Source organism: Notechis scutatus, chromosome 15, assembly GCF_049901735.1.
Source record: "Notechis scutatus isolate UNSWTSFEM ecotype Mainland chromosome 15, rNotScu1.2, whole genome shotgun sequence".
In the NCBI taxonomy this organism is placed as follows: Eukaryota; Metazoa; Chordata; class Lepidosauria; order Squamata; family Elapidae; genus Notechis; species Notechis scutatus.
The window spans coordinates 4,177,005-4,202,495 of NC_142023.1; the positions used below are offsets into that span (position 1 = coordinate 4,177,005).

At 44.4% G+C, this 25,491-nt stretch overlaps 1 protein-coding gene across 1 annotated transcript in view; it reads left to right on the forward strand.

Annotated features, from left to right (window-relative positions):
• Positions 1–25,491, forward strand: part of COL27A1 (collagen type XXVII alpha 1 chain) — a 151,035-nt gene that overhangs the window by 83,620 nt on the left and 41,924 nt on the right. Inside the window, exons 24-37 of the mRNA XM_087944256.1 lie at positions 248–292; positions 4,444–4,497; positions 5,015–5,068; positions 6,289–6,342; positions 7,247–7,300; positions 14,785–14,838; positions 16,480–16,524; positions 16,634–16,678; positions 17,775–17,828; positions 18,598–18,651; positions 19,485–19,538; positions 22,017–22,070; positions 23,045–23,098; positions 24,025–24,132. Coding sequence (XP_087800382.1) covers positions 248–292; positions 4,444–4,497; positions 5,015–5,068; positions 6,289–6,342; positions 7,247–7,300; positions 14,785–14,838; positions 16,480–16,524; positions 16,634–16,678; positions 17,775–17,828; positions 18,598–18,651; positions 19,485–19,538; positions 22,017–22,070; positions 23,045–23,098; positions 24,025–24,132 — 783 coding nt within the window. The remainder of the gene's footprint in view (positions 1–247; positions 293–4,443; positions 4,498–5,014; positions 5,069–6,288; positions 6,343–7,246; positions 7,301–14,784; positions 14,839–16,479; positions 16,525–16,633; positions 16,679–17,774; positions 17,829–18,597; positions 18,652–19,484; positions 19,539–22,016; positions 22,071–23,044; positions 23,099–24,024; positions 24,133–25,491) is intronic.

The following is a 25,491-nucleotide window of genomic DNA, read 5'->3' on the forward strand; positions in this document are numbered from 1 at the left end:
TTTTCTCCGCCTCTACTGTCTTATGAGAAATCAAATCTTGGGAACGACGAATTTGACTTGAAATGAAGTTGGGCCAATTGGAAGTTGGGACAGATCAAGATTTCACACTCTCAGTTTTTCTACCTGTAGAATAGGTTGTTGTTGGTTGGTTGGTTGGTTGGTTTTTGAGTGAAGATTAAAGGGTTGAGATGTCCATTGCAAAAACACAAGGACTCTGTGTGACTGACTGTTCTCTGTTTGGTTGTAGGGTGAACCAGGAAACCGAGGACGCCTGGGAAAAATGGGTGACGAGGTAATCCCACATCAGATCTTTGTCCTTAGTGACACCTGCCAGCTGAAGGACTTGCTGAGATAACTTTGACTGCTGCTGGCATCTCTCTTTCTGGATTTGATGCCCTCCCCCCTTCGATAGAATAGCTGAAATTCCTATTTCAGAGATGTTTATATACCTGGATTACCAATGTTTAAGCTACGTAGAAGCAGAGATGGGAGGACGGCCACGTTAGAAAACATTATGATTATTTTCATCGCATTTCATAGTCCTGCATCTGAATAAAAGACTGAATGTCCCAAAGGTGCTTTTTTCAAGAGGCAACTGGACTTTCTTGGTTTCTCCTTGAAGACATTTTGCTTCTCCTCCTCCAAGAAGCTTCTTCAGCTCTGAGAAGTTCAGTTCCGAGAAGAACTGAAGAAGCTTCTTGGAGGAGAAGCAAAAACGTCTTCAAGGAAAAACCAAGAAAGTCCAGTTGCCTCTTGAAGAGTCACCTTTGGGACAATCTTGACCTGGGGATTGGGAACCCCAAAAGACATTTCCTTCAGCTGTTTATTGTTATGCCACGACCAACAATAATTTGCACCTAGTTTCTTCTCCTGATGCAATTTTGGCTGTGCTTAACACCCAAGCTCTGATTGTTCAAAGCTATTATTTCCTCCAAGGTTGGTTGGTTGGTTGGTTGGTTGGTTGGTTGGTTGGTTGGGTGGTTGGTTGGTTGGTTGGTTTTCTTATCCTTTGTCTATGGAGATTCTCAGTCATCCAGGTCATGGTTGTCCCAAAATATGTTTTTTCAAGAGGCAACTGGACTTCTTGTTTTTTTCCTTGAAGACGTTTAGCTTCTCATCCAAGAAGCTTCTTCAGTTCTTCTCAGAACTGAACTTCTCATGGTCAAGGAAGTCCAGCTGCCTCTTGAAAAAGCACCTTTGGGGTAACCATGACCTGGATGACTGAGAACCTCCATAGACCATGTGCCTGAATGATGCCAGATGGGCTCCACAATCCAGTTTCCGTGTTGGTCCCCATTCGGCATAGTTTTGGCAACTTAATTGTGCCGCACAATGCCCGATGAGATTCGACAGGAAGAACTCCTGATAACTTGGGAATAAGAAAGAATCAACGCTCATCTCCCTTGAAACATATCCCAAATCATCAAACTGACCGATGTGGTAGAACCTCAGGGCTTCCATATGTTTATCCCATTCCTGGACGACCACATGGGACAGCAATGGTGGCTTTGGCTCAACCAATCTTGGTCTCCTTAATTGTTGGCTAAGAGACCCACAAACTTTCCTGTGAAGCTTCTTTCCTTGGCAATCGTAGCTCTTTTACGGACTGCTTTTCCCCCCCTACAATGACGGTCTAATCTAGAGCCAGGCATGCACAGGGACCCTCAAAATCCCCTCCTCATGGACAGAAACATCGAGATGATATTTCTTTTCTTCTTCTTCTTCTGGAGCAGGAGAAATCCTTCAGATTAATGACTGAGGCAACATGTGCCTGTCAAGAGTCTTGGAATGGCTAAGACTCATTTTTGGATGCGGGCCCCCCCCTGTAACAGTAGAAGCCATGGCGCTTTTGACATCCTGGTTGCCATTTTGTATTGCCCATAATATAATGTCCACAAGAAAATGGTAATTGTCTTTCTCCGTGTCTTGCACAAACATCTGGAGAAGGTCCCGCAGAAATAGCCTTCTTTTCCTAGAGGCAAGGAAACAATCAGGAAAACTCCACACATTTCCGTAGGAAAATTGAGAAACTGAGCCTCCACCGAAGGTCTTTTAATTCCCTCCACCCTCTTCCCAGCCCCCCAAGTTTCTGTAGGGAAAGCAGGAAGGTCTGTCTTTCTTTAGCACTTATTCATTCGATGAATTCCATGATTTGGATTCAACGTAGCTAAACAGCCCAGGGCTAAATTCCACTCCGTTGGAGCCAGGTTGAGAATGTGAACTGGTGAGGGAACCCAGTTTGTTCGCGGGTTGTTTCTCCCCCCCCCTCTTAGCTACTCCAGACATAATCTGAACAGGAAACCGTGAGCCTCTATGAGATTGAAAGAAAATACAATGGGTCTTTTCACCCCCATTTGCCAGTGACCCCGTCCAGATGAGTCTTAAGCTCCCATATTTTTCCTCTGCTCATTTCTGTCTAGCCGTGGAAGACTTCCATCTCATTGCCAATTAGGTCATTAGCGAAAGAACGCTGTGCCAGCCATTGGGGAAAATTCCTTCCTCTTCTTCTCTTCTTCTGTCCCACTCCTCCCTCCAACACAACAGCCGGCTTGCTTTTAGCCATCCTGGAAGTTTGGAAAACATCCACACCCAGAGGCAATTTCCAAATAATTAGGGAAAGTTGCGTTCCAGTTTTGGGTCTGTTCTGCAGAGGTGCTCCACGAGAACCAAATGGAGTTCCATGGAAAATTCAGTGGGGTTGGGAGTTCAGAAATGGCAAGTTTTGCTGTCACTAAGATCTTTCCCCCTAACACTGGAGATTCCAGAATTTTCTTGCTATTAAACGACCAGGTTCTATGGTCTGAAAAAGTTTGCAAACTGCTGGGCGACAACATCAGGGGGCCTTGGTCCATTGAGGTCTGGGTGATATTCATTTTATAGAGGTTGGCCATCAATCAAGATTTTCTGCTATTCTAAGGAAGGGCATAATGAATAAATAGATGGATGGATGGATGGATGGATGGATGGATGGATAGATAGATAGATAGATAGATAGAGGTAAGTAGGTAGATAGGTAGATAGGTAGATAGCTAGATAGGCAGGCAAACAGGCAGGCAATTCTAAGGAAGGGCATAAAGAATAAATAGGCAGAATGAATGAATGAATGAATGAATGAATGAATAGATAGATAGTTAGAAAGATAGATAGATAGAGTGAGATGATAGATAGATAGATAGAAGGTTGGTTGAAAGAATAAATAGGCAGAATGAATGAATGAATGAATGAATGAATGAATGAATGAATGAATGAAAGAAGATAGATAGATAGATAGATAGATAGATAGATAGATAGAGAGATAGATAGAGAGATAGAGAGATAGGCAGGCAGGCAGGCAATTCTAAGGAAGGGCATAATGAATAAATAGGCAGAATGAATGAATGGATGAGTAGGTAGGTAGGCAGGTTGGCAGGCAGATAGGTAGAAAGATGGATGGATGGATAAAAAGATGGCTGGTAGGTAGGTAGATATATTTTTTTCTTAAAAATTCGGGGTAGCAGCTATTGAAAATCCTGACTTGTGTCTACCACAGTCCTGCTGGCATGAGCATCATTGCCTCTATGCCTCCAGGCTGTCTCCTTGTTTTTATTGTTGGAGATGCTTGGCAGCGGCTAGGCTGAATTGCAGGATCTCCAGCCCCAACCTTCTTCTTGATCATCATACCAGAGTCTGGTCTTCACAGCCCTCAATCGAAGACGATTTTCTGCTTTGGGGTGTGTGTCAGAAACTCATCCTGTTGTGCCTGTCTCTCTCTCTCTCTCTCCCGCCCCGGCGTTTTGCAAGCTGGGAGGCAACAGGAGGAAAAGGCCGTGGAGGGAAATCCTAAATGTTAGCGCTCTCTCTGACCTTCACGTCATGGGGGTTGTCTGTAATTTGTTCCTGCACTGGAGTCCTTTGTTAAGCCTTGGGCTTCAAAGGCCCACGGGCCAGTTTTTCAAACAGAGAACAGCTGCTGTTTGTGCTGGGGAGGCCCAGCCTGTGAGAAAAGAAGGCCTACTGGGAGTTTGCAGAGGATGCTGGTCTTATTTAGCCAGCAAGGAGAACTCTTCCTTTTTGTCTGATGCTTTCAAGTGGTGGCTCAGTGGCTAAGACGCTGAGCTTGTCCATCAGAAAGGTCGGCAGTTCGGCGGTTCGAATCCCTCGCGCCGCATCACGGAGTGAGCTCCCGTTCCTTGTCCCAGCTTCTGCCAAGCTAGCCGTTCGAAAGCATGTAAACAAATGCAAGTAGAAAAATAGGCACCCCTTTGGGGGGAAGGGAACAGCGTTCCATGCACCTTCTTTGGCATTTCGTTTTGCCGGCCATGTGACCACAGAGATGTCTTCAGACAGCATTGGCTCTCCGGCTTTGTATTGGAAATGAGGACCACCCCCTAGAATATGTGCAGGGGGAATCTTTACCTTTACCTTAAAGCAAATGAATTCAGCCCTTTTTCTCTCTCTTTCCAGGGTCTGATGGGGTTCATCGGTCCAATCGGGGAACCCGGCAGTGTTGGGGACAAGGTACAAAGGACAGTGAGATGGTTGTAGAACCAGCATTAAGCTGAGGAGACCCTTCTACTAAGAGCCATCAAGTTTTTTGGGGCTATGAGCTACCCCAAGTCCCAAAACGATTCCTTCAAGTTCTGATGGCCAGCTTTTGTTCAGAACTTCAATATCCTGTGCTGAATCCTTTCCTGGGATCATGAGGCAGATGAATTGGGCCACCCTGAGATCCTCAGAAAAGATTTGATTGCTTCAAGAGTTACAGAGATGCTTGCTATGCTTGCAACTCAAACGACGTTTCTCAATGGTTTCGGTCCTAATATTTACACACTTTGGGCACCATTCCCCCTCCACTGTTCTTGTCCTTGTAACCATCCCATAATAAGCGAGCTTGAGAAATTACAGTTGGCCCAATTGGCTTCAAGCAAGCAGCGCTGAAGGGAGGGCTGGTGGGCCACCCAACATGACTTTTCTGCAAGGCTGGGGCACCTATTTTGTGGATGGAATGGTTGACTTCTGCTTCTCTGTCTCTTAGGGAGACCGGGGCACAGTTGGATCACCTGGGCCAATAGGCATCAAGGGGCCGATGGTAAGGAGTAAGTCTGCATTCTCTCACTCCTCCTCTGTCTTGAGAAGTGGCCTCCTGTGTTCTCACTACTAACTAGATGGCATTGACTACATATTCTACACAGTGGCTGCTCCTCCTCTTCTTCTTCCTCCTCCTCCTCTTCCTCTCCCTTTCCTCTTCCTCTTCCACCTCCTCCTCTTCCTCTCCTCCTCCTCCACCTCTACACAGTGCCTACACAGTGGCTCCTCCTCCTCTCTTCTTCTCCTCCTCCTCCTCCTCCTCCTCTTCTTCCTCTCCCTTCTCCTCTTCCTCTTCCACCTCCTCCTCTTCCTCTCCTCCTCCTTTTCCTCTTCCTCTTCCTCCCTCTTCTTCCTCCTCCCCTTTTCTCTCTCCTCTTCCTCCTCCTCTTCCTCCTCCTTCTTCTCTTCTCTTCCTCTTCCTCTCCTCCTCTTCCTTCCTCCTCCTCCTCCTCCTCCTCCTCCCACCTCCACCCCTTCTTCTCTTCCTCCTCCTCCTCTTCATCTTCCTCCTCCTCCTCTCCCCCCTTTTTCTTTTTCCTTTGTGGTCAATCAGGGAGCTTGACCTAAAGTCAAATTACCATAACTTCACAATCATGTCCTCCAAGCAGGATTAAGCCCCTACTCAGTCATAGCAGCTTCCCCGACCCTGAGAAAACAGTGTTTCTCTTTGATTAGGGCCACCTTTGAAGTTTCTCTATGGGCTATTTTAAGGTCATTAACCATGAATGGCCACCTCCTACTGCCTGGCTTTCTGTGAGGGGGTCAGAAATGTGTGGGTTCCTCCATAGAAAAACAAGGAAAGACCCCCAGGGCACAATCAGAAAACACAATCTATCTTGAAGGTTACATCACCCAAACCTAAGATTAGCACTTTAAAGAGATGTAGGCCAAATGTTTGCAATTTTTTCCCCCGTCCCCCTTTGCCATCAACCCTACAGAAACCAGACTGGGATGAATTAACCATGCAATAGATTAGGAACCTGATAGTCTCAAGGCTCTTTTAAAAACACTGTATCTCAAAAGCGAACCTTAAATTTTCTGGCGTTTTATTGCCAAAATGTTCAGGATCCTTTCCACGGCAAATTTAATGCTTCTACCTACAGAATCCACTGTGTGTGGGGCTGGTAATCTGTTTCTCATTATCTGGGTGAAGAGGTTACTTTGGCTAAATTTGCAGTAAGAAAGGTGATCCTTTTCATTGACTTCGCTTTGATGTTGCAGGGTCACCCCGGAATATCAGGAGAAGTTGGGGATCCTGGCCTCCCCGGACCACCAGTAAGTGCCATCATTTTTTCCTTGCAAGAACTTCTTCTCATGCTGTTTTTGATACTCATGAATTTTGTTTGGATTAAGATAGAAAATTCTGCCAGGTATAATTTGGAGCAAACTCAGCTTATGAATTATTGCCATCAAACCGTATAAAAGAGTTGGAAGTTCCCCCCTCCCCCCAAGAAAGAAATATTTTAGGGAATAATATTAAGAGGTACGGTATTATACTGTATTTCCCCAAAGGAGAAATGCTCCAGCCTTTCTTAACAGCTTCAAGTAGAAGCCTCAAGTCTTTAGAGATGGATATTTTGTACCAATAAATAAGAAAGACTGGGTCAATCTATTCATACACAAAACTCCTTCAGCCACAGCTCCCACAACTGATGAGTTTAAGAATTTACACACACACACACACCCCAATTCTAAGGATGGGACAGGACCTTTAGGACATAATAGGGTTAACCCATCACCATGGAAATAGTAAAAGACACAAGGCTCACTGCATTGCACAACCCCCCTGGAGCATCTCAAATACAAAACCCCAGAAACCCATAAAGATCCATTCGCTCATTCAGCCATTTTGTCATCCGTCCCAGAAACATTTGCTACTGTCACTGAAGTTTCTGGAAACCATATAAACCTTCTTTCCTTGCAGTCAGTCAGCCTCCATTTTATTTCCAGCGCCTTTCTCCCGGCTTGAAACTGACTGGATTTTTCTTCCCACAAAAATTTTAAAAAAATGTTGATTAAGGAAAATGCCCAATGTATTTCCCTAAAGGTTTGTTCAGTTTCTTTTGACTCTACCAAGCAGAGGTTACCTCTGAATGAACTTCACCTGAAAAAATTCCATCTCACAAGACCTGATGGTGAGTCCCAACGTATCTGAGAATCTTGTTTCATCATTTTCAAGGGGTCCCCAGGAGTTCGTGGCTCCCCAGGGATAAGAGGACCTAAAGGCCGGCGGGTAAGTGAAATTTACTATATTTTCTGGAGAATTTAGAGCAGAAGCAACAAATTTCTAGGATTGTTGATTAGACAGCCATCAACGAACTTAAAAGGCACAGCACAGCTTTGTAGCTCTGAACGCTTCCTTTTAGCTCTCTTTTATTTTCCAAGCCTGAGTAGGAGGTGACAACTGCAGCTTCAAATGACCCACAATAAAATCCATGAAAGGGATAAAATCATGATTTTTCCAGCTGCAGGAGTTGCTTCTGTTGTGCAGATCTTTTCATGTTTTGCTATGGCCTTCTAGACGTTGAAACCCACTGCTGGAAGCTCCATATTTCATTCAACACGAATCTAGACACATTAATGAAGAAACGTGGGTTGGGCTAGAGGGAAACAACCATTGGTTGGGCTTAAAACACGCTTCCTGCCAAGCTGGTTGAAAAAAGATTGGTTGGATGAGATTCTTCTGGACAAGTTATTGATTGATGGATGGGTCTTTTGCACAGCCAGTTGTCTTATTTCTTAGTTATTTTTCAGGAAAGGAAGATGCCCAATTCTTTCTTCCTACTAACAGAGCATTGAATAGTTGGGGACTTTCCTCTCCTACTCCCTGTGGCAGGAGTAAACTATTTTGGAGGAATGAGTGACGGAGAGGAACCCGGGTCTGTCCAGAAGGGATTCGTGGAAAAATATTCTTCTGCAATTCTTCCGGAGCCAAAATAATCTCTGTCAATGACGCTTACATCTCCAATATTTTGCACCACAAAGAGCTAACGGAGCCAGAAGGAAGCTTCTCTTTGGCTCCTGTTTTCTCTCTCTTTCCCCTTCTCTTTTTCACAATTTTTTTCCCTCGCAGTGCCAAGTCTGTATTTCCAGCAGCAACTTCACTGCAACTGCGGTTTTTTCCCCGGCAACGTCTCTGCCAAACATTCTCCACTGCGTACAGCTCCTGTGCTTGGCTTCCCTTCCAGGAGATCTGGGATGAAACGCTCTGGGGACGGAGCCTGGCGCCGGTGGCAACGTTTTCCAGCTTGCCCTCAACCCAAAAGTTTTGGAAAGTTGGCTTTCCTAAGGTGAAAATCAGACCCAGCAGGGGGGTCTCCTTTGGGGCAGGAGAAAGAGTTGGATTCCAAACAAGCACAATATTCTGTATCCCGGATCCTCAACTCTGCTGTGATCTACAGGAGACCAAGAATGTTGAAGACCTTCACAATTCAGGGAAGACCTTTAAGAATCTGAATGGAGGCCAGGCAACTTGCCTATAGCCAAACTCCAGATACCACAGTCTTTACATGGGCTTCAATTAATGACCTATTATTTTGAGGAATTAGACCACAAAGGAGGCTGAGCGCTGAAGAATTGATGCTTTCCAGTTGTGGTGTTGGAGAAGACTTGTGAGAGTCTCTTGGACTGTGAGGAGACCCGATCAGTCAGTCCTGAACGAAATCAATCCCGACTGTTCTTTGGAAGGACAGATCCTGAAGCTGAAGTTCACATACTTTGGCCACCAAATGAGAAGAGAGAACTCCTTGGGGGAAACTGATGGTGGGAAAGGCAGAAGGCAAAAGGAGAAGGGGACTGTGATGACCTGGGGCATGGCACAAAGGCAACACAGTCAGATAATCAGTAGGAGTCCCTTTATTAGCTTCAACTTTGCCTCCAATGTCCTGGTTATCTTCTGGCTGGAGGAAAACTCTCCCAGGAACAGCCTTTGGCTGCAGAGAATCAAGTCCAAAACATGGTCAACAAAAACTGTAACTATAAGTCCAATCAAGGCAAAATGAGGTAATTAGTTTGGCAGGGCAGGAGAAGGAATTCCAGACTTGAAGGCACGGCCATAATTCAACCCGGTTGGGAGGATGCCAGGAACGCAGATAACCAAAGTCAACACAAGATAAACTCACGTTTGTTCCCAACAGATGCCACACTTAGCTTGCATCTCTTTTAAACTCTTAATCCCAGGTGTGGCTAATGAAGGGAATCAGGGCCCTTTCCTCCCCTGTAAGCCAGGCAACCCACATTGCTCTCTCCTCTGTTCCACCCTGCGTGCCCTAGAATGAAGAGGAGTGGGCCTGGGTCTTCCTCTGAACTCCCTCTCCCTTGTTCTACCTCTTTCCTGCTCTGCCCAGCCAGACTTTGCCCTTCCCCAGTTTCCTCCACAGCCAAGGAAGCCATTCTCTTGCTCCCTGGCAGCTGTTCATCTTCCTCTTCGGATTCAGACTACGACGGGCATGACAGGGACATCAGAGGATGAGATGGTTACATAGGGTCATCAAGGCAATAAACATCAATTTGGGCAAAGTTCGGGAGACTTTGGAAGACAAGAGAGCCTGGCCGTGAAGAGTCAGACATAACTTAGTGACTGAACAACTGCCACAAAAACAACACTGATAATTCTGAAGGAAAGAATTGGAAGCCTTCCTCCATCGTCCCCAATTCCCCATCAAAAACTGGGGTCTTCTTTTCAATTTTGGAATATCAAATTGAGTTCCTCTGGATGGCTCTCTCTTCCTGGGTTGTGGAGAGCTTTCATTCCACATTCATTCTTGATTTGAGTGCATTGTTTTAAGAACTTGGATCTGCTGAATAGTTACAGGAGACCTATTAAGCCTCACCAAATGCTCTTACATCTCACGGAGACATTCTCTGCTGTTTTGGGGAGACGAAAGATGGAGATAACTTCTCCCCTCCAAGTGATACTATAGGGCACTGCACGTCAGAACAACTAGACACAAGGACCGTTTCCATTCCCCCCCCTGCCCCCAATGCCATCACTCTGCTAAACAACCAATTCCAACACTGTCAAACAATCTAAAAAGGCAGTATTGCCATCATTATTCTCATCTTCCCTATTACCTATCCCCTACACCTATATATTACTTATAGCTATACCAAACTATAACTTTGTTGCTTATCACTATTGTTATATGTACATTGAGAGCTTACGCATTGGAAACAAATTCCTTGTGTGTCTAATCACATTCGGCCAGTAAAGAATTCTATTCTGTTCTGTTCTATTCCAATTTCTATTCCAATTTCTATTCCAATTTCTATTCCAATTTCTATTCTATTCTATTCTATTCTATTCCAATTTCTATTCTATTCTATTCTATTCTATTCTATTCTATTCTATTCCAATTTCTATTCTATTCCAATTTCTATTCTATTCTATTCTATTCTATTCTATTCTATTCTATTCTATTCATTCTATTCTATTCTATTCTATTCCAATTTCTATTCTATTCTATTCTATTCTATTCTATTCTATTCTATCCTATCCTATCCTATCCTATCCTATCCCATCCCATCCCATTCCATTCCATTCCATCCCATCCCATCCCATTCTATTCTATTCTATTCTATTCTATTCCATTCTATTCTATTCTATTCTATTCCATGCCATTCCATGCCATTCCATGCCAATTTCTATCCTGTGCTATCCTATCCTATTCTTATTCTTATTCTGTGTTCCGTTCTCTTTTCTATTCTGTTCCATTCTGTTTCTATTATTTCTTCTGCCACGAGAGTTTCTTGGATTGCTGCATTGTCCACGGACCATGAAGGATTTATTTATGGCTTTCCATGTCAGTGAAAAACAGCCAAATGGTGAACTTTTTCCAATCCCTGTTCTTTTCTGGAAATAGGGTTCCCCTACAGATCAGCCCCGAACTTCGGGGTAATACGGAAAAAAATTAAAGTTCTCCTCCTTTGAAGTCCCCTTCCACATTTCCCACAAGTCCCTGTGTCCTTCTGGGCATTGTGGGTAACCAAGATGGCAGGAGGCGAGCTGGCACCAGACCGCTTGAGATCATTCCGATCTATTCTGCTCTTGAATTTCTACTTAACTGTCACACTGGAGGAGAAAAGAATTGCTCAAGTTTCCCCCCCTTCCAATGGACACCCAAACAGCTCTCTTGGTCCCACCCTTTTGTAATTATCTCATGAGAACGAGTCCCTAATTTTATTGACATTCTCTCCCCTCCTCTCCTCTTTTTGGTTTTGTTAAGTTTCTGAGGAAAGAAGCCCCTGGCTATAATTTTAGATGCCACAGCTCTCTGCCTGCCCTCTGTGTCTGATCTCACATCCAAAAACATAATTCAAGGCAGAATGGAAAGCTGTTCCTTTCTCTTTCTCTCTTCTCTCTTCTCTCCTCTCTCTTTCTCTCCCCTCTCTCTTTTCTCTCTCCTCTTTTCTCTCCCTCTCTTCTCTCTCTCTCTTTCCCTTGTCTCTCTGTTCTCTCTCTTCTCTCTCTCTCCTCTTTCTCTCTCTCTCTCTCTCTCTCTCTCTCCCTCTCTCTCTCCCCTCTTTCCCTTCTCTCTCCTTCTCTCTCTCTCCCTCCCTCTCTCTCTCTTTCTCCCTTGTCTCTGTCTTCTCTCTTCTCTGTCTCTTCTCTCTCTTTCTCCCCTCTCTCTCTCTCTCTCTCTCTCTCCTCTCTTCTCTCTCCCTCTCTCTTTCCCTTCTCTCTCCCTTCTCTCTCTCTTTCTCCCCTCCCTCTTCTCTCTCTCTTTCTCTCTCTCTCTCCTTCTCTCTCTCTCCCCCCCACTCTCTCTCGTTTTCTTTCGCCACTGCCTTTGTCACAACTGATCTCACGTTGTGCTGTTTCGGAGCCCTTTCAAAGGCAAGGGGATGACTCAGATTCTGGTTCACATTCAGAAGCCCCAGTGTGATTTACGAGGGTCTCAAATTTAGCAATTATAGTGTTGGAATGGAAAAGAACTCCATGTCGACTTCTGGGGGGTGGTGAGTGTGGAGAAAACACCCAAACCCCAAACTAAAAACAGACATTTTAAAATGACTCTTCTCTCCCGTGACAAAGACGGAACTTGCTTCTCGTTGGGTCTGCATCCTATTTCTTGCATGTTTGCACCAGAGAGGGATGTTTGTTTGTTCGGTCCTTTGCAAATTGTCGTTCGTAATGAGACCCTGATTTTCCTTTCCTTTCCTTTTTTTTCTTTTTTTGGTGCAATGATTTTAATCCACCCCCCCCGATTAATCCTCACCACATGCGGAAGATCGCACATCCTTCAACACGAGGCCTTGGCTGACACGGTGTGGCCTCAGCACAATTCAACCCATGTGCTCTGGAAAATGTCGCCCAGTTCTTGCAGGATCCGGTTCCCTTGCTGGATAGAAACCTGGCTGGCAGGATAAGGAACCTGTCAAAAGTGACAGTAATCAGATAAGCTGAAGACATGCCTGGAATCTGGAGAGCTTCTTCTTGTTACTTTGTGCCTTTGGGACCACGGGGAAGGCAGGGTGAAGAAGAAACCATTTGCTGCGAGTTGCTTCTGATAGAAAGAGTTGTGGCCCGCCTGTAAGCAGGAATGGGGTTCTCGGGGTTCACAGGGGTTCGGGAGGGACTCTGTGCAGTTCAGAGAACTCCCAAATTCCACACACCCCACCCATCCCCTCCCAGGAGTCCCCATGCAGCCTGTTTTGGGTGCAGGTAAGTGCAGGGTGCATGTGGAGACGCAAGGAAGGTGAAAAATGGGCCTCCTGAAAGTTCAGGAAGGCTGGAAATGGGCCCGTTTCTGGTTTCCAGGGAGCCTCCGGAGTCTGGGGAGGCTGTTTTCACCCTCCCGGAGGCTCGAGAAAAGCCTCAGGAGCCCGGGGAGGATGAAAATGCCCCTGCATCATGCAAGAGGCTGCCACTCCCACCATAGCCGCAGCCACCCAGCAACCGGTAGAGAACCCCTGGCTAAAAATTTTGAAGCCCATCCCTGCCTGCAAGGCATCCATTTCCTCTTCTGGACGGGTTGATTCCCAACGGATTGATCGACATGCCATCCAAGGAGGGCCATCTCTTAGTGCCCACTGTGATAGGACTTCTCCTGGAGGATCTGTCCCCAACTTGGTCCTTCTGCTCTTCTAAGGGTGACCCTTTTCCTACTGTCATAAAACCCATCTGCCTTGCTCCAGGCCACCTCTTCTTCTATATCTTCAACTTTTCCCCTGCATTAAGGGAGCTCTTGCTTATAATTTTACGTATATGATATTCCCGCAGTTGAGTTCTTGACTGAATGAAGAACTACTGGATATCGAGGAGGAAATCGGAAGGAAATGATGAGATGAGAGGCAGTAGGCTTCTGTCCATCAAAATGGACCTGCGAGTCAGAGTTTCGCTTGTTTTAGCAGACTGGTCTTCTTCTCCTGTGTCCTAAACCATGTCTCTCTCTCACCCTTCAGCAAACTTGGTCACACATTGATGTTCAGATTATGGTTTGACTCCAAACTTAAACCTGGTCTACAAAACTTGGTTCTGTTTCCTCCTTCGCTCCCGACCAATATGTACATTAATAGTTTGCCCGGTTCTGAAAGCTTGTTGAGATGCCTTCTCCCATCTGGGAGGAAGATCCTGTCTCAGAAACGTTCCAATGGAGAAGTTCAGAAGTTCTTCAAACAATAACTGATACCTCCAGATTTCCTTTTCTTTGGGTAGCCTCGTGGCTAAACATTTAGACTTCTGGGTGTCTGGATTCAAAGCCATTCTTGACCAGGATGATGGACTGCTTCTCCTTCACACCTCACATAGATAAGAAGGGAACCTTCAGCTTCCAACATGGAAGCGGAGGATAGAAGTGGAATACTAAACGAATACATAGAGGGAAAAATGGGGACTGTAGGTACCTTTGAAACGGGACCTCCAAATTCAGTGACAGAAATTCCAATATCAAATAGGAGGATTAAAGTTCTGCTGGGCTTCAGATAAGCTCTAAAATGTGGCAGCATTCTAGACCCACTCAAAATGGGGAAAGAGGTGAAAATTCCCCTCCTCCGCTTGAGTGACGCTGAACAGACATTGCGCTGCAGCCAAATGAAAATATACATTAACAATGGCTTATTAACAACCTGGATTAGATTTCTAGCATCAGAGAGGTACCTATCGTTAAAAAGATAAAGGTTCCCCTTGCACATATGTGCGAGTGGGTTTCTGGCTCTAGGGGGCGGTGCTCATCTCCATTACAAAGCCGAAGAGCCAGCGCTATCTGAAGACGTCTCTGTGGTCATGTGGCCGGCAGGACTAAACACTGAAGGCGCACGGAACGCTGTTCACCTTCCCACCAAAGGGGTCCCTATTTTTCTACTTGCATTTCTTACGTGCTTTTGAACTGCTAGATTGGCAGAAGCTGCTGGGACAAGTAACGGGAGCTCACTCTGTTATACGGTGCTAGGGATTCGAACCGCCGAACTGCCAACCTTTCTGATCAACAAGCTCAGCGTCTTAGCCACTGAGCCACCGCTTCCCTATGGCAGCATCCTAGACCCACTCAAAATGGGAAAAGAGGTGAAAATCTTCCCTTGAATGATGCTGGAGAATCATTGCACTGCAGCCAAATGAAAATACACATTAACAATGGCTTATTAACAACCTGGATTAGATTTCTAGTTTCAGAGAGGTACCTATCATTAGACCTTCTTTGATCTCCCCCCCCTCTTCTGGCATGTAAAGGGTGTGTTTACCTTTGTGACCTGGGTGTGCTTTTTTTCCATCTCTCCAAGGGCGCTCGAGGTCCTGATGGAATGCCAGGTGAAGCAGGGGCCCAAGGTCCAAAGGTGAGTCATGTTCCCCCTTCCCCCAATCAAAAATGCGAAGTCATTCTTGGACATCTGACGTAGTTGGCCCATAGTTGCATTGCTGGAATGCAGAGACTGGACCTTTTCCATGATTCTGTGCCAGGTTACAGGAGTAACAGATGGGAAGCATGAATGTCAAATGTCTTTGCTACTCCCGCCATTCTGTGTCTGATGATTTGATTCTGTTGCAAGAAATGGGCCTGGCTAGTCTAGGGAAGAGAAGGACCAGGGAAGACAGGATAGCAGTGTTCCAATATTTGAGGGGCTGCCACAGAGAGGAGGGGACCGACCTATTTTCCAAAGGGCCAGAAAGCCAGACAAAGAACAATGGATGAAACTGATCAAGGAGAGATTCAACCTGGAAATAAGGAGGAATTTTCGGACAGGGAGAGCAATCAACCAATGGAAGAGAAGGGGGTCTTCAGAAGTTGTGGCGGCTTCATCACTGGAGGCTTTGAAGAAGAGACTGGACTGCCATCTGACAGAAATGGTGTAGGGTCTCCTGCTTGGGCAGGGGGTTGGACTAGATGACCTACAAGGTCCCTGTTATTCTGTATTCTCCTGAGACAAAATAGTGGGCAAAATAGTGGGCAAAATAGCTCATGTTTCATTCAGATTTGAATTACTGTTATCAAGTGCTGTGGAAATCGGGAGGTTCAAATGGATATAAAGATTTATTGCAAGCTAAAGCTCTGTACAAGAATCCGAACTACTAATAGTCAAAGGAAATTAGCAGGAGTTAAAAAAAGGAATTCAAGGTGGGCTGGACTTAGATCTCTTGTGGGCACGCAAGGACTCATGACTGATGACACGTTCAACCCCTCCATCAGGCTTAGACTTACAGTCATCATCAGATCAGAGTCTCCAAATCCATTCAGAGAAATCCAATTCAAGGAAGAATCAATTTGATTTGGAAAGTTTGGGGATTTGATTGAGCTTCCTTGATAAGACATAGAACATAGAATCCTAGGGCTGGAAGAGACTTCAAAGGTCTTCTAGTCCAACCCCTCTGCTCATGGCAGGAGACTTTATCCCATCTTGGTCAAATGGTTGTCCAGTCTATTTTTGAAAGCCTCCAGTGATGGAGCACCAAGGATGGATCTCGGAATCAATGTGCTACAAAAGCCCCATGAAACAGGAATCCCATCCATGACACTTCTACAAAACATAGAGAGTTCGGAAGTCATTCTTCCTTGCCAAACACATAGGCTGAGATTTAGTATTTCCTTCCACACAGACTGAGCACAGACAGAGCCCATGTTCTCAGCATAGTTTTCCATTTCTCTACATGGACCATTAGGGAGAAAACTGGCTCAAAACCCCTCTCCATGATGCTCTAGTTTGTTGCATACGGGATTTTTAAATTTTTGCAAGGAGGCAAGGCAAGAAAGAGGGTTCTGGATATTAAATTTGTCCTTTAGGGTCTGGTCAACTGGGAGGATTCCACCACATGTTTCTTTCTTAGTTGTAGAATGGATTTTCTCTCTGCTCTTTGGGAGACAAAGACATAGGGCTTGTAAGGTGTAAATGGCCATATGGAAAAAGTGAAGAAAAATGAACCTTTGTTGCATGTTTTTTTAAAAAATAAAACTCTCCCTTTTGTTATGATCTGGTTAACAGGGCCTCCCAGGTAATCCAGGTAAACCAGGACTGGACGGTCAAGAGGTACATTCAGTATTTTTTTAAAGCAATCTAAAAGTGGTCGAGATGTTGATGATATCACTGCAGGACTCGCTCTGATCTTCCCCCTGAATTCAAGTCTTTATGTTTGTAGGGAAAGATCGGCGAAATGGGAGAAACCGGATCTCGTGGCTTCCCTGTAAGTCCATCCTTTGTCTTGCTTCATAACATAATTAATACCCCGTTTCCCCGAAAATACAACCAACCCTGAAAGTAAGTCCTAGCTTGATTTTTTACACGTGTGCACAATATAAGCCCTACCCCCCCCAAAATAAGCCCTAATTAAGATCCTGCCCATTCCAGAGTCGACAGGTAAAAATTAAACTAGGGTGGGAATGGGAGGGTGGAGCCGCCCTACTACTTACCTTTGAACAATTGTAGCCAGGCCTCGCACACCTTGACACCTGCCTCACTGACCCATTTTTCCTGCAGCTGGCAAGTCTGGCAAGGCTTTCCTAAAGGCTTCTGTAGCTGGTAACCAAGCTCTGGATCGATCCAGAGCTCTGTTATCGGCTTGCAGAGGCCTTCAGGAAAGTCTTGCCGGCCACAGAAGAAGTTCCTGAAGGCCTCTGACAGCAAAAAGGAGGGCGATGCACGCAAGTGAGGTTAGTCAGTGGATTGCACCCCTTGAAAATAAGACCTGGTGCCTTTTTTGGTGGCAGTATATATAAGACCGGGTCTTATTTTCGGGGAAACACGACATTTTATCAGAGACAGTAGTGGAGAGAATCCATATGAGCTTATTTCCACCATTTATGGACTTTGATCCAGGCTAGTAAAGTTGAATTAGGGAGGTTTCTCCCCACCTTCCTTGAGTTGCCATTTTTTTATTTTTTTTCCTTCTTCTTTCTTTTCTTCCCTTGGGTCGATTTCTGATTTTCACCCTCATTGAAAAGCTTCTTTCATCCCACTTCTGTATTACTTTGGAATTTTTTTTTCTTTTAAAGTTCTCATTAAATTTGGTGCCCTTTCCTCCCATCAGTTTTGCTTTATGCGCAAAAGATTTCAAAAGCAAATTTCCCTGCTGATATAATTAACTTTCATGCATTATTTGCAATTATAGTGGTGGCTTTGAAAAGTAATTCTTTTTTTTTTTTTTAACCTCCCCTCTGCTCGGTTATAAAGATGAATTACTTAATATGGAGAAGTGGAAAACTTGAAGGGCAAATTACATTTATGAGAGAAGTTGCATCTCGTTTAGAGCTTGGTCTCTTCATTGGCTGGTTTCATTGTAGGGCATCCAAGGACCTTCTGGACCCCAAGGAGCAAAAGGGCCTCCTGGAGACTTGGCAAGTACCACAAATGAACCTCTACTTTTGTTTCCACTCCTGTCCACTCTTCAACCCCACTCTTGATTATTCCTATATGAGCAGCTTGGGGAGAAGCCATGTAGAAGAACTTGAGAAATCATCTTCAAAGGAACCTCAGCACTGTTGCATTTCTTTCTGCTTGGTCCCTTCCCTTAGCATTTTGGCCAAAATGAGGTCTTCTCTGAAGACCTTCTCTGAAAGACAAGAAGAGGTCTTCTCTGAAGAAGATGCATTTCTTTCTGCTTGGTCCATTTCCTTAACATTTTGGCCAACATGAGGTCTTCTCTGAAGATGCCAGAAGATTCCCTTAACATTTTGGCCAACATGAGGTCTTCTCTGAAGATGCCAGAAGATTCCCTTAACATTTTGGCCAACATGAGATCTTCTCTGAAGACCTTATCTGAAGATGAGAAGAGATCTTCCCTGAAGAAGATGCATTTCTTTCTGCTTGGTCCATTCCCTTAACATTGTGGCCAAAATGAGGTCTTCTCTTGAACCCAGCATTTACATTTGATTTAATTTGATGAAAAACAATGAAGGAAATGCAGTTTCCTTACGATCAACAGAAATTGGCCATTTGATTGAAAACTTTGGAGGCAGAAGTCAGAAATGATTCTGTGTTATATTGAATCTCCAGGCCATTTGTGTCTATCACTCCACCAACTCATCCATCACGTACATTTAAGATTCTGGTCTGCTTCAGCAGAAGGCTTTGTATGTTCTTAACTTTGGGTGCCTGTCTTTTCAGGGACCCCAAGGCTCGCCAGGCCCACCAGGAATTTTGGGAGAAATTGGACATAAGGTAGGATATGATCTCCACCTCCTTCTCATTTTCCTACCGTTTCCTGGAATTTCCTGGAATCCACCCTGCTTTTGGGAATCCCCAAAACACGGAACTGAAGGAGATGCACCCTGTGTTAGAAAGTCATGGGGGAGGGCTGTTGAGGTAATTCCCCGTTAGGAGAATGAGCGCATACAGGGAGACGTATTTGAGAGTAGTGTTTGAATAATACACATACAGCGCACAGATACACTGTACAGTAAATGTAGGTTTTTTACTTCCAGACAGTTTAAGCAAAGTTCAAGATAAGCAGTCCAAAAGTCATTCACAGGTAAATCAGTCAGTTTTTTCAATCCAGGGATAATCCAAATATCAAAGTCTAGTGTGAAAAAACAGTTCAGTATCAGACTTACATTAAATCCAGTAATATCAGTCAATTAGAAGAAATGGAGGAACGGCAATACTTTCCAACAGAAGGAAACAGAGACAGAGACACGCTCTCTTCTGAGATTAAGACTAAAACAACCCAGGTTTCTGGCTCCATTTTATGGCCGTTTGAGAAACCACACCCAACTACAGTTTTGCATTTTCTTAAAGATACAGTTTTAAAATGTTTATCCTGGTTTATATATTTCTAACCCAAATAGCTGTTAGGTGACTCATATTCCTAACAAGGGCACAAGATGGTTGATATCAAGAACAGAAGACTTGACAGTTTTGTTATTCTGGAAATGAATGATTTGCTATCTATCTCTTTTTCTCTGGGTAAAAAAAGAAGCAACCTCATTGCTCCTTTCCAACATGTTCTGGGTTGGGTATTCTTCTATATTTATCTTTTCCCCCTCCTCCTTCAGGGACCTCCTGGCGAAGCCGGACAGCGAGGACTTCCGGGAGAACCTGGCATGAAGGTAAAGGAGAGAGAACTTCCTTTCTCTTTAGATGACCAAGACTCTTGCCTCGGTTATGCCAGCTGACACTGGATAGGTTGTGGTTGATGACCAAGGTCATGGCGGTATGAAGGCAGAGGAAGCGGTTTCAGCTTCATTTATGAGCCAAGATCTGATCCAAGAATTTGATCCTTTTTTGAGATATAGCAATAGCACTTGCACTTATATACCACTTCACAGTGCTTTACAGCCCTCTCTAAGAGGTTTACGGCGTCAGCCTTTTGCCCCAAACAATCTGAGTCCTCATTTTATGCACCCCGGAAGGATGGAAGGCCAAGTCAACCTTGAGGCTGGTGGGATTCGATCTGCCAAATTGCAGACAGCAGCAGAAGTAGCCTACAGTACTGCACTCTAACCACTGCGCCACCATGGCTTATAGATAGATAGATAGATAGATAGATAGATAGATAGATAGATAGATAGATAGATAGATAGATGGATGGATGGATGGATGGATGGATGGATGGATGGATGGATGGATGGATACAGATGTTAGAAGATAGAAGACCGATGATATATGATATAGATGATTGGATAGATAGATAATAGATGATAGATAGATAGAAAGATAGATAGATAGATAGATAGATAGATAGATAGATAGATAGATAGATAGATAGATAGATAGATAGATAGATAGATAGATAGACAGACAGACAGACAGACAGACAGACAGACAGACAGACAGACAGACAGAGGATAGGCAGGCAGAGAGAGGCAGAGGCAGGCAGGCAGGCAGACCAATAGCAATAGCACCTAGTCTTATTTATATACTGCTTTACAATGCTTTACAGCCCCCTTTAAGCAGTTTACAGAGTCAGCCTCTTGCCCTCAACAATCTGGGTCTTCATTTTATTGACCTTGGAAAGGATGGAAGGCTGAGTCAACCTTGAGTCTGGTGAGATCCGAACTGCCAAATTGCAGTCAGCCGGCAGTCAGCAGAAGGAGCCTGCAATACTGCGCTCTAACCACTGCGCCACCGTGGCTCATCTATAAATCATAGATGGAAAGGAAGGAATGAGGGAAGGAAGAGACAGAGGGACGGAGGGAGAAAAGAAGGTCGGGAGGATGGGTGGGTGGGTGAGTGGGTGGATGCAAGGGAGAGATGCAGGGGAGGGAAGAAAGAGATCACACCTTGCAGTTCATTTATGAGATTCCATTCCATTCCATTCCATGCAATAAAAATTCCGCTTCCTTCCGACTTCCTGTGCTTTTCTCCTCCAGCTGGTCTGTTTCCTTTGGAAAGCCTTCCAAGACATTGCTGGAGCTACTGTGTCTTCAAACTTTCCGAGGGTCTCTTTCTCTTTCTCTCTCTCTCTCTCTTTCATCTCTCTTGGTCCTGCGTGATGTTTATCCACCTCCTCTTTTTACCATCTCAGGAATAAAAAAACCTTTTATTTGCCTGGCTTTCCACCAACAGACGGAATCCTGGTGAGCAAGTTCATGTTTCAAACAGGAAGCATTTTTTTTTCATCTGTAGCAGAAGTCTTCAGTCTTTCTTCTAAAAACTGTGTTTGCTCATGGTTAGGATTAGTGGTACAAGCTGCTCCTTCAAGGAACTGCATTTTGGAGTTCTGTCTTCTTTAAAAGGCAGCATTTGAAGCCAACAATCCATCTTCTACCTCTTCTACAATGTTCACAACTTCTGTTTTAGCCAGATGTCCCAAAGGTGCTTTTTCAAGAGGCAACTGGACTTTGTAGGGTTTTTTTAAAGACATTTCACTTCTCATTCAAGAAACTTCTTCAGCTCTGATTGGATGGTGGGGAATGGAAGGTCAGAATCCAGTCAGAGCTGAAGAAGCTTCTTGGATGGGAAGCAAAGTGTCTTCAAAGAAAAACCAGAAAGTCCAGTTGCTTCTTGAAAAAGCCCCTTTGGGATAACCTGACCTGGATGATTTAAGAATCTCCATAAATTTTTAGTCAGATGATTCCGTCGACCTTCCCAGAATTACTGTACGCCCAATTAATTTCCTTCATGTATTTCTGCATTGAACTTATGGTGATTTTTGTCTTACTTCACCCTCCAAACCAGTCTTCAGGACTTCTTTGTTGCGATACGGGCAATTGCATCTTTGCTTTTTTCACCTGGAATTGTGGGGTTTAGCTTCTTTCTTAGCGTAAGTAGAAGAAGTGAGGACTTTTCAGACTGAAGATCCAGAAACAAGGATGGTATGATTTGACTTGGGTGGAAGTTGGTGTGTGATGCTCGGCAAACTTTCATTTGCCTTTTTGGACTATCCCTTGCATCCTTTACATTATAGGCTGGAACATTGTCTTATGGATTCTATACCCCTTGTATTATAAGCCCCGCTTCTTATGCCCCAAAATTGACTTTCTGATATCCTTCTTGGCAATTGCCAATGGTCATGTCTTCATACATGTTCCTCCCTCTTCTTAACATGTCTTGAAAGCTAACTTCAAAAATCTCTTTTCTTCTAGGGTGATCTTGGTCCACTGGGGATTCCTGGAGAGCAAGGACTGGTCGGCCAACGGGTAAGCAGAAAACTATCCTATGATAGCAGCCTTCCAATATCTCAGGGGTTGCCACAAAGAAGAGGGAGTCAAGCTATTCTCCAAAGCACCTGAGGGCAGGAGAAGAAGCAATGGGTGGAAACTAACCAAGGAGAGAAGCAACTTAGGGGAGAAATTTCCTGACAGTTGGAATAATTAACCAGTGGAACAACTTGCCTCCAGAAGTTGTGGGAGCTTCATCACTGGAGGTTTTTAAGAAGAGATTGGACAGCCATTTGTCTGAAATGGTATAGGGTTTCCTGCCTGAGCAGGGGGTTGGACTAGAAGACCTCCAAGGTCCCTTCCAATTCTATTATTTTATATGCTATTCTATCCATGTCCCTCTTCCTCTAGCTACATGGACATGTTGGCATTTATTGTCCCAATAAAATATATGGATAGTTCTGAAATAACTGTGGGGTCCTTGATGCTCTCTAAGCTTGGTGGTTTGTTTGCAAATGTTTTCATGACCCAACTAGGTAATGTCATCGTTGTTAGTGAGTGTGGGGTTTGTTCCCAGGGAGGAGGATGTTACCTACTTGGATAATGAAATGTCTGCAAGGAAACCACCAAGCTCAGAGAGCATCAAGGACTCCACAGTTCAACCCTGAGCTATGTAGATTCTCTTTTATTTGTTCTGAAATTTGATTTGCAGGCCAAGAAATGTTAGAATTTTTTTTTCCTGGAAGGTTAATTTTGAGCACAAGTAGGTTCCAAATGAAAGGTTGGGATTTGCTAATGGTGAATTTGAAGTTCTCACCAACGGTGAGAACATCAAGATGCGAGATCAAGTCTTGTTATAAAGGATGGCACCTTCCAATGCCATCATTAGACTCTGAAATAAATACAGCTCATTCAAAGGAAACTCATTTCGAGTGTACAGCAATTCTGGGAAGGTAGAAGAAACTATCTGACCAACGCAGAAGTTCTAATGATCTTTCCATGTTTCTTCTAAGGGAGAACCTGGTCTTGAAGGAGACAGTGGCTTAGAGGGACCAGATGGACTCAAGGTAACTTGCTTTTCTTCCCTTCTTCTGATTTGCTTAGAACCTGGTCCTGTTTCTCTGACTCTCACTTGCCCAAGGTCTTCTCTTGTAGGATGAATCTGAGAAACCACATTTAGAAGAGTTCCCTCTACAAGCTCTGTTTCCTTCTTCGTTAGATTCTTGAGATTACAGGAACTCAGTTTTTCCATTCCAGAGGAAAACAACATTTCTGCTCAATATTTTTTTTTAAAAAAATCCTCTTGTAATGTCATTCCAGCCAAGTATAGAAGGGGGGTGGGGGTGAAGTGGTTAGAATGCAGCATGGCAGGCTAACTCTGCCGACTGCCAGCAGTTCGATCCTGACAGCTCAAGGTTGACTCAGCCTTCCATCCTTCCGAGGTCAGTCAAATGAGGACCCAGATTGTTGGGGGCGATACGCTGGCTCTGTAAATCGCTTAGAGGGGGCTGTAAAAGCACTGTGAAACGGTGTATAAGTCTAAGGGCTATAGCTTTTGCTATTCTGCTGTAAGAACACTCAAGATTAGACCAAGAAGAATCCCTTTTTAAGAGAACTCTCTATTTTTGCTTTCTTTCTTTTTTTCCTTCCTTCACTTCAGGTGGATTTAATCTGGTGAAGGTCCTCACAGGTAAAAAAACAACAACAACCGGCGTCTCAAGGAGAGCAGAGATCTAACAATGTGTACCTTTTTAAAAGTAAAACATGCAGGAAGTTTTTTTTACATCCCATTTTGCTGAGTCTGTAGATCCAGCGGTCAGATCTTTGATTTTATTTTTATGGGTAGAGGTGTTCTGGCCATTTCAATCCTTCTTATGTTTCTACGCGCGTGTAAAGGAGAACGTGGTGAATTTCAGAGGACGAGAAAAGCAGCGGCTGTCATCCTTCTTCCCGAACAAATGGAAAAAGTGGGTTACCTATTTGTCTCTTTCAGGGTGACAAAGGACAACCAGGCCCAGAAGGGGAACATGGAGACAAAGGGCAAAGTGGGGACCAAGGAAAAGAAGGCCCCCCTGGCGTTCCTGGAACCCCAGGTGTCCGAGTAAGTATGAAAAGTTGGTTGATGTTTCTTCTGTCTTGTTGGACTCACATTGACTGTGGTGGAGATGCCATGCTGTGTTAGACAAATTCCTTGTGTGACCAATTACACTTGGCCAATAAAGAATATTCTCCTCCTCTCCTCTCCCCTCCCATTCTATTCTGTTCCATCTTCTCTTCCATTTTCTATTTTATTCCATTCCATTCCATTCCCTCTACTCTACTCTACTCTACTCTACTCTACTCTACTACTCTACTCTCTCTACTCTACTCTACTCTACTCTACTCTACTCTACTCTACTCTACTCTCTACTCTCTACTCTCTACTCTACTCATGTCTCTGGGGCTTTTGTAAGCTTTGCAAAGGGAGATCATGCTAGAAAGACTTGTTTTCAATCCCTAGGGTCAGGTTGAACATGAACTCTGAGGCAATCTTTGCCTGTAAGACAGAGGTTGTATGAAATACAACTCACATCAGCCTACATTACAAGAGAAGTTATTCGTAGACTGAGCCCAAATGCCGGAAGGTAGATTTATCCTCTCCCCCTCTCCTATTGAGTTTTATTTTTAAAATTCAACTGATCTCTACTGAAATCTCCCATGGTTTCCTCAGACGTTTTTTTTATTTGGGATTGATCTACTGATCTAAACCAGGGTTCTCCAAAGTGGACAGCATCAACTCTAAGGGTTGATGTTTCCAAGGGGTTGATGAGTATTCCAAGGTCAAAAGGGGTTCATAAATGTCAAGGGGTCAATAAGCAATTGATAAATGATGGAAGCTTAATTGATTGGGGTTCAATTAATCTTTTGGGGTCTCTTTAGAGCTTCACACCAATCCCTAATTTTGAAGGCTGGCAAGGAGACGGTATTACCTAAGGACAGATGGTCAGCCGGGGGCTTTGACTGGTCATTATTAGTACTAGTGCCAATAGTTAAAGTATTTATTAAATTATTTTCATATAATAAATATTTGGGGGTCCATGAACAGTCTAAAACTTCACAAAGGGAGCTGATGAGCCAAAGAATTCAGGGACCCCTGACCTATCTTTTAAGGTTACACTAAATTTTCCCAAACTCTAAAGTTCCTCTCGCACATCCGCGCTAGTCGTTCCCAGCTCTACGGGGTGATGCTCATCTCCGTTACAAAGCCGAAGAAGAGCCAGCGCTGTCCGAGGAAGTCACTGTGGTCATGTGGCCGGCATGACTAAACACCGAAGGCGCATGGAACGCCTGTTCCCTTCCTACCAAAGGTGGTCCCTATTTTTCTACTTGCATTTTTTTACATGCTTTCGAACTGCTAGGTTGGCAGAATCTGGGACCAGGAACGGGAGCTCACTCCGTTATGCGGCGCTAGGGATCCCCA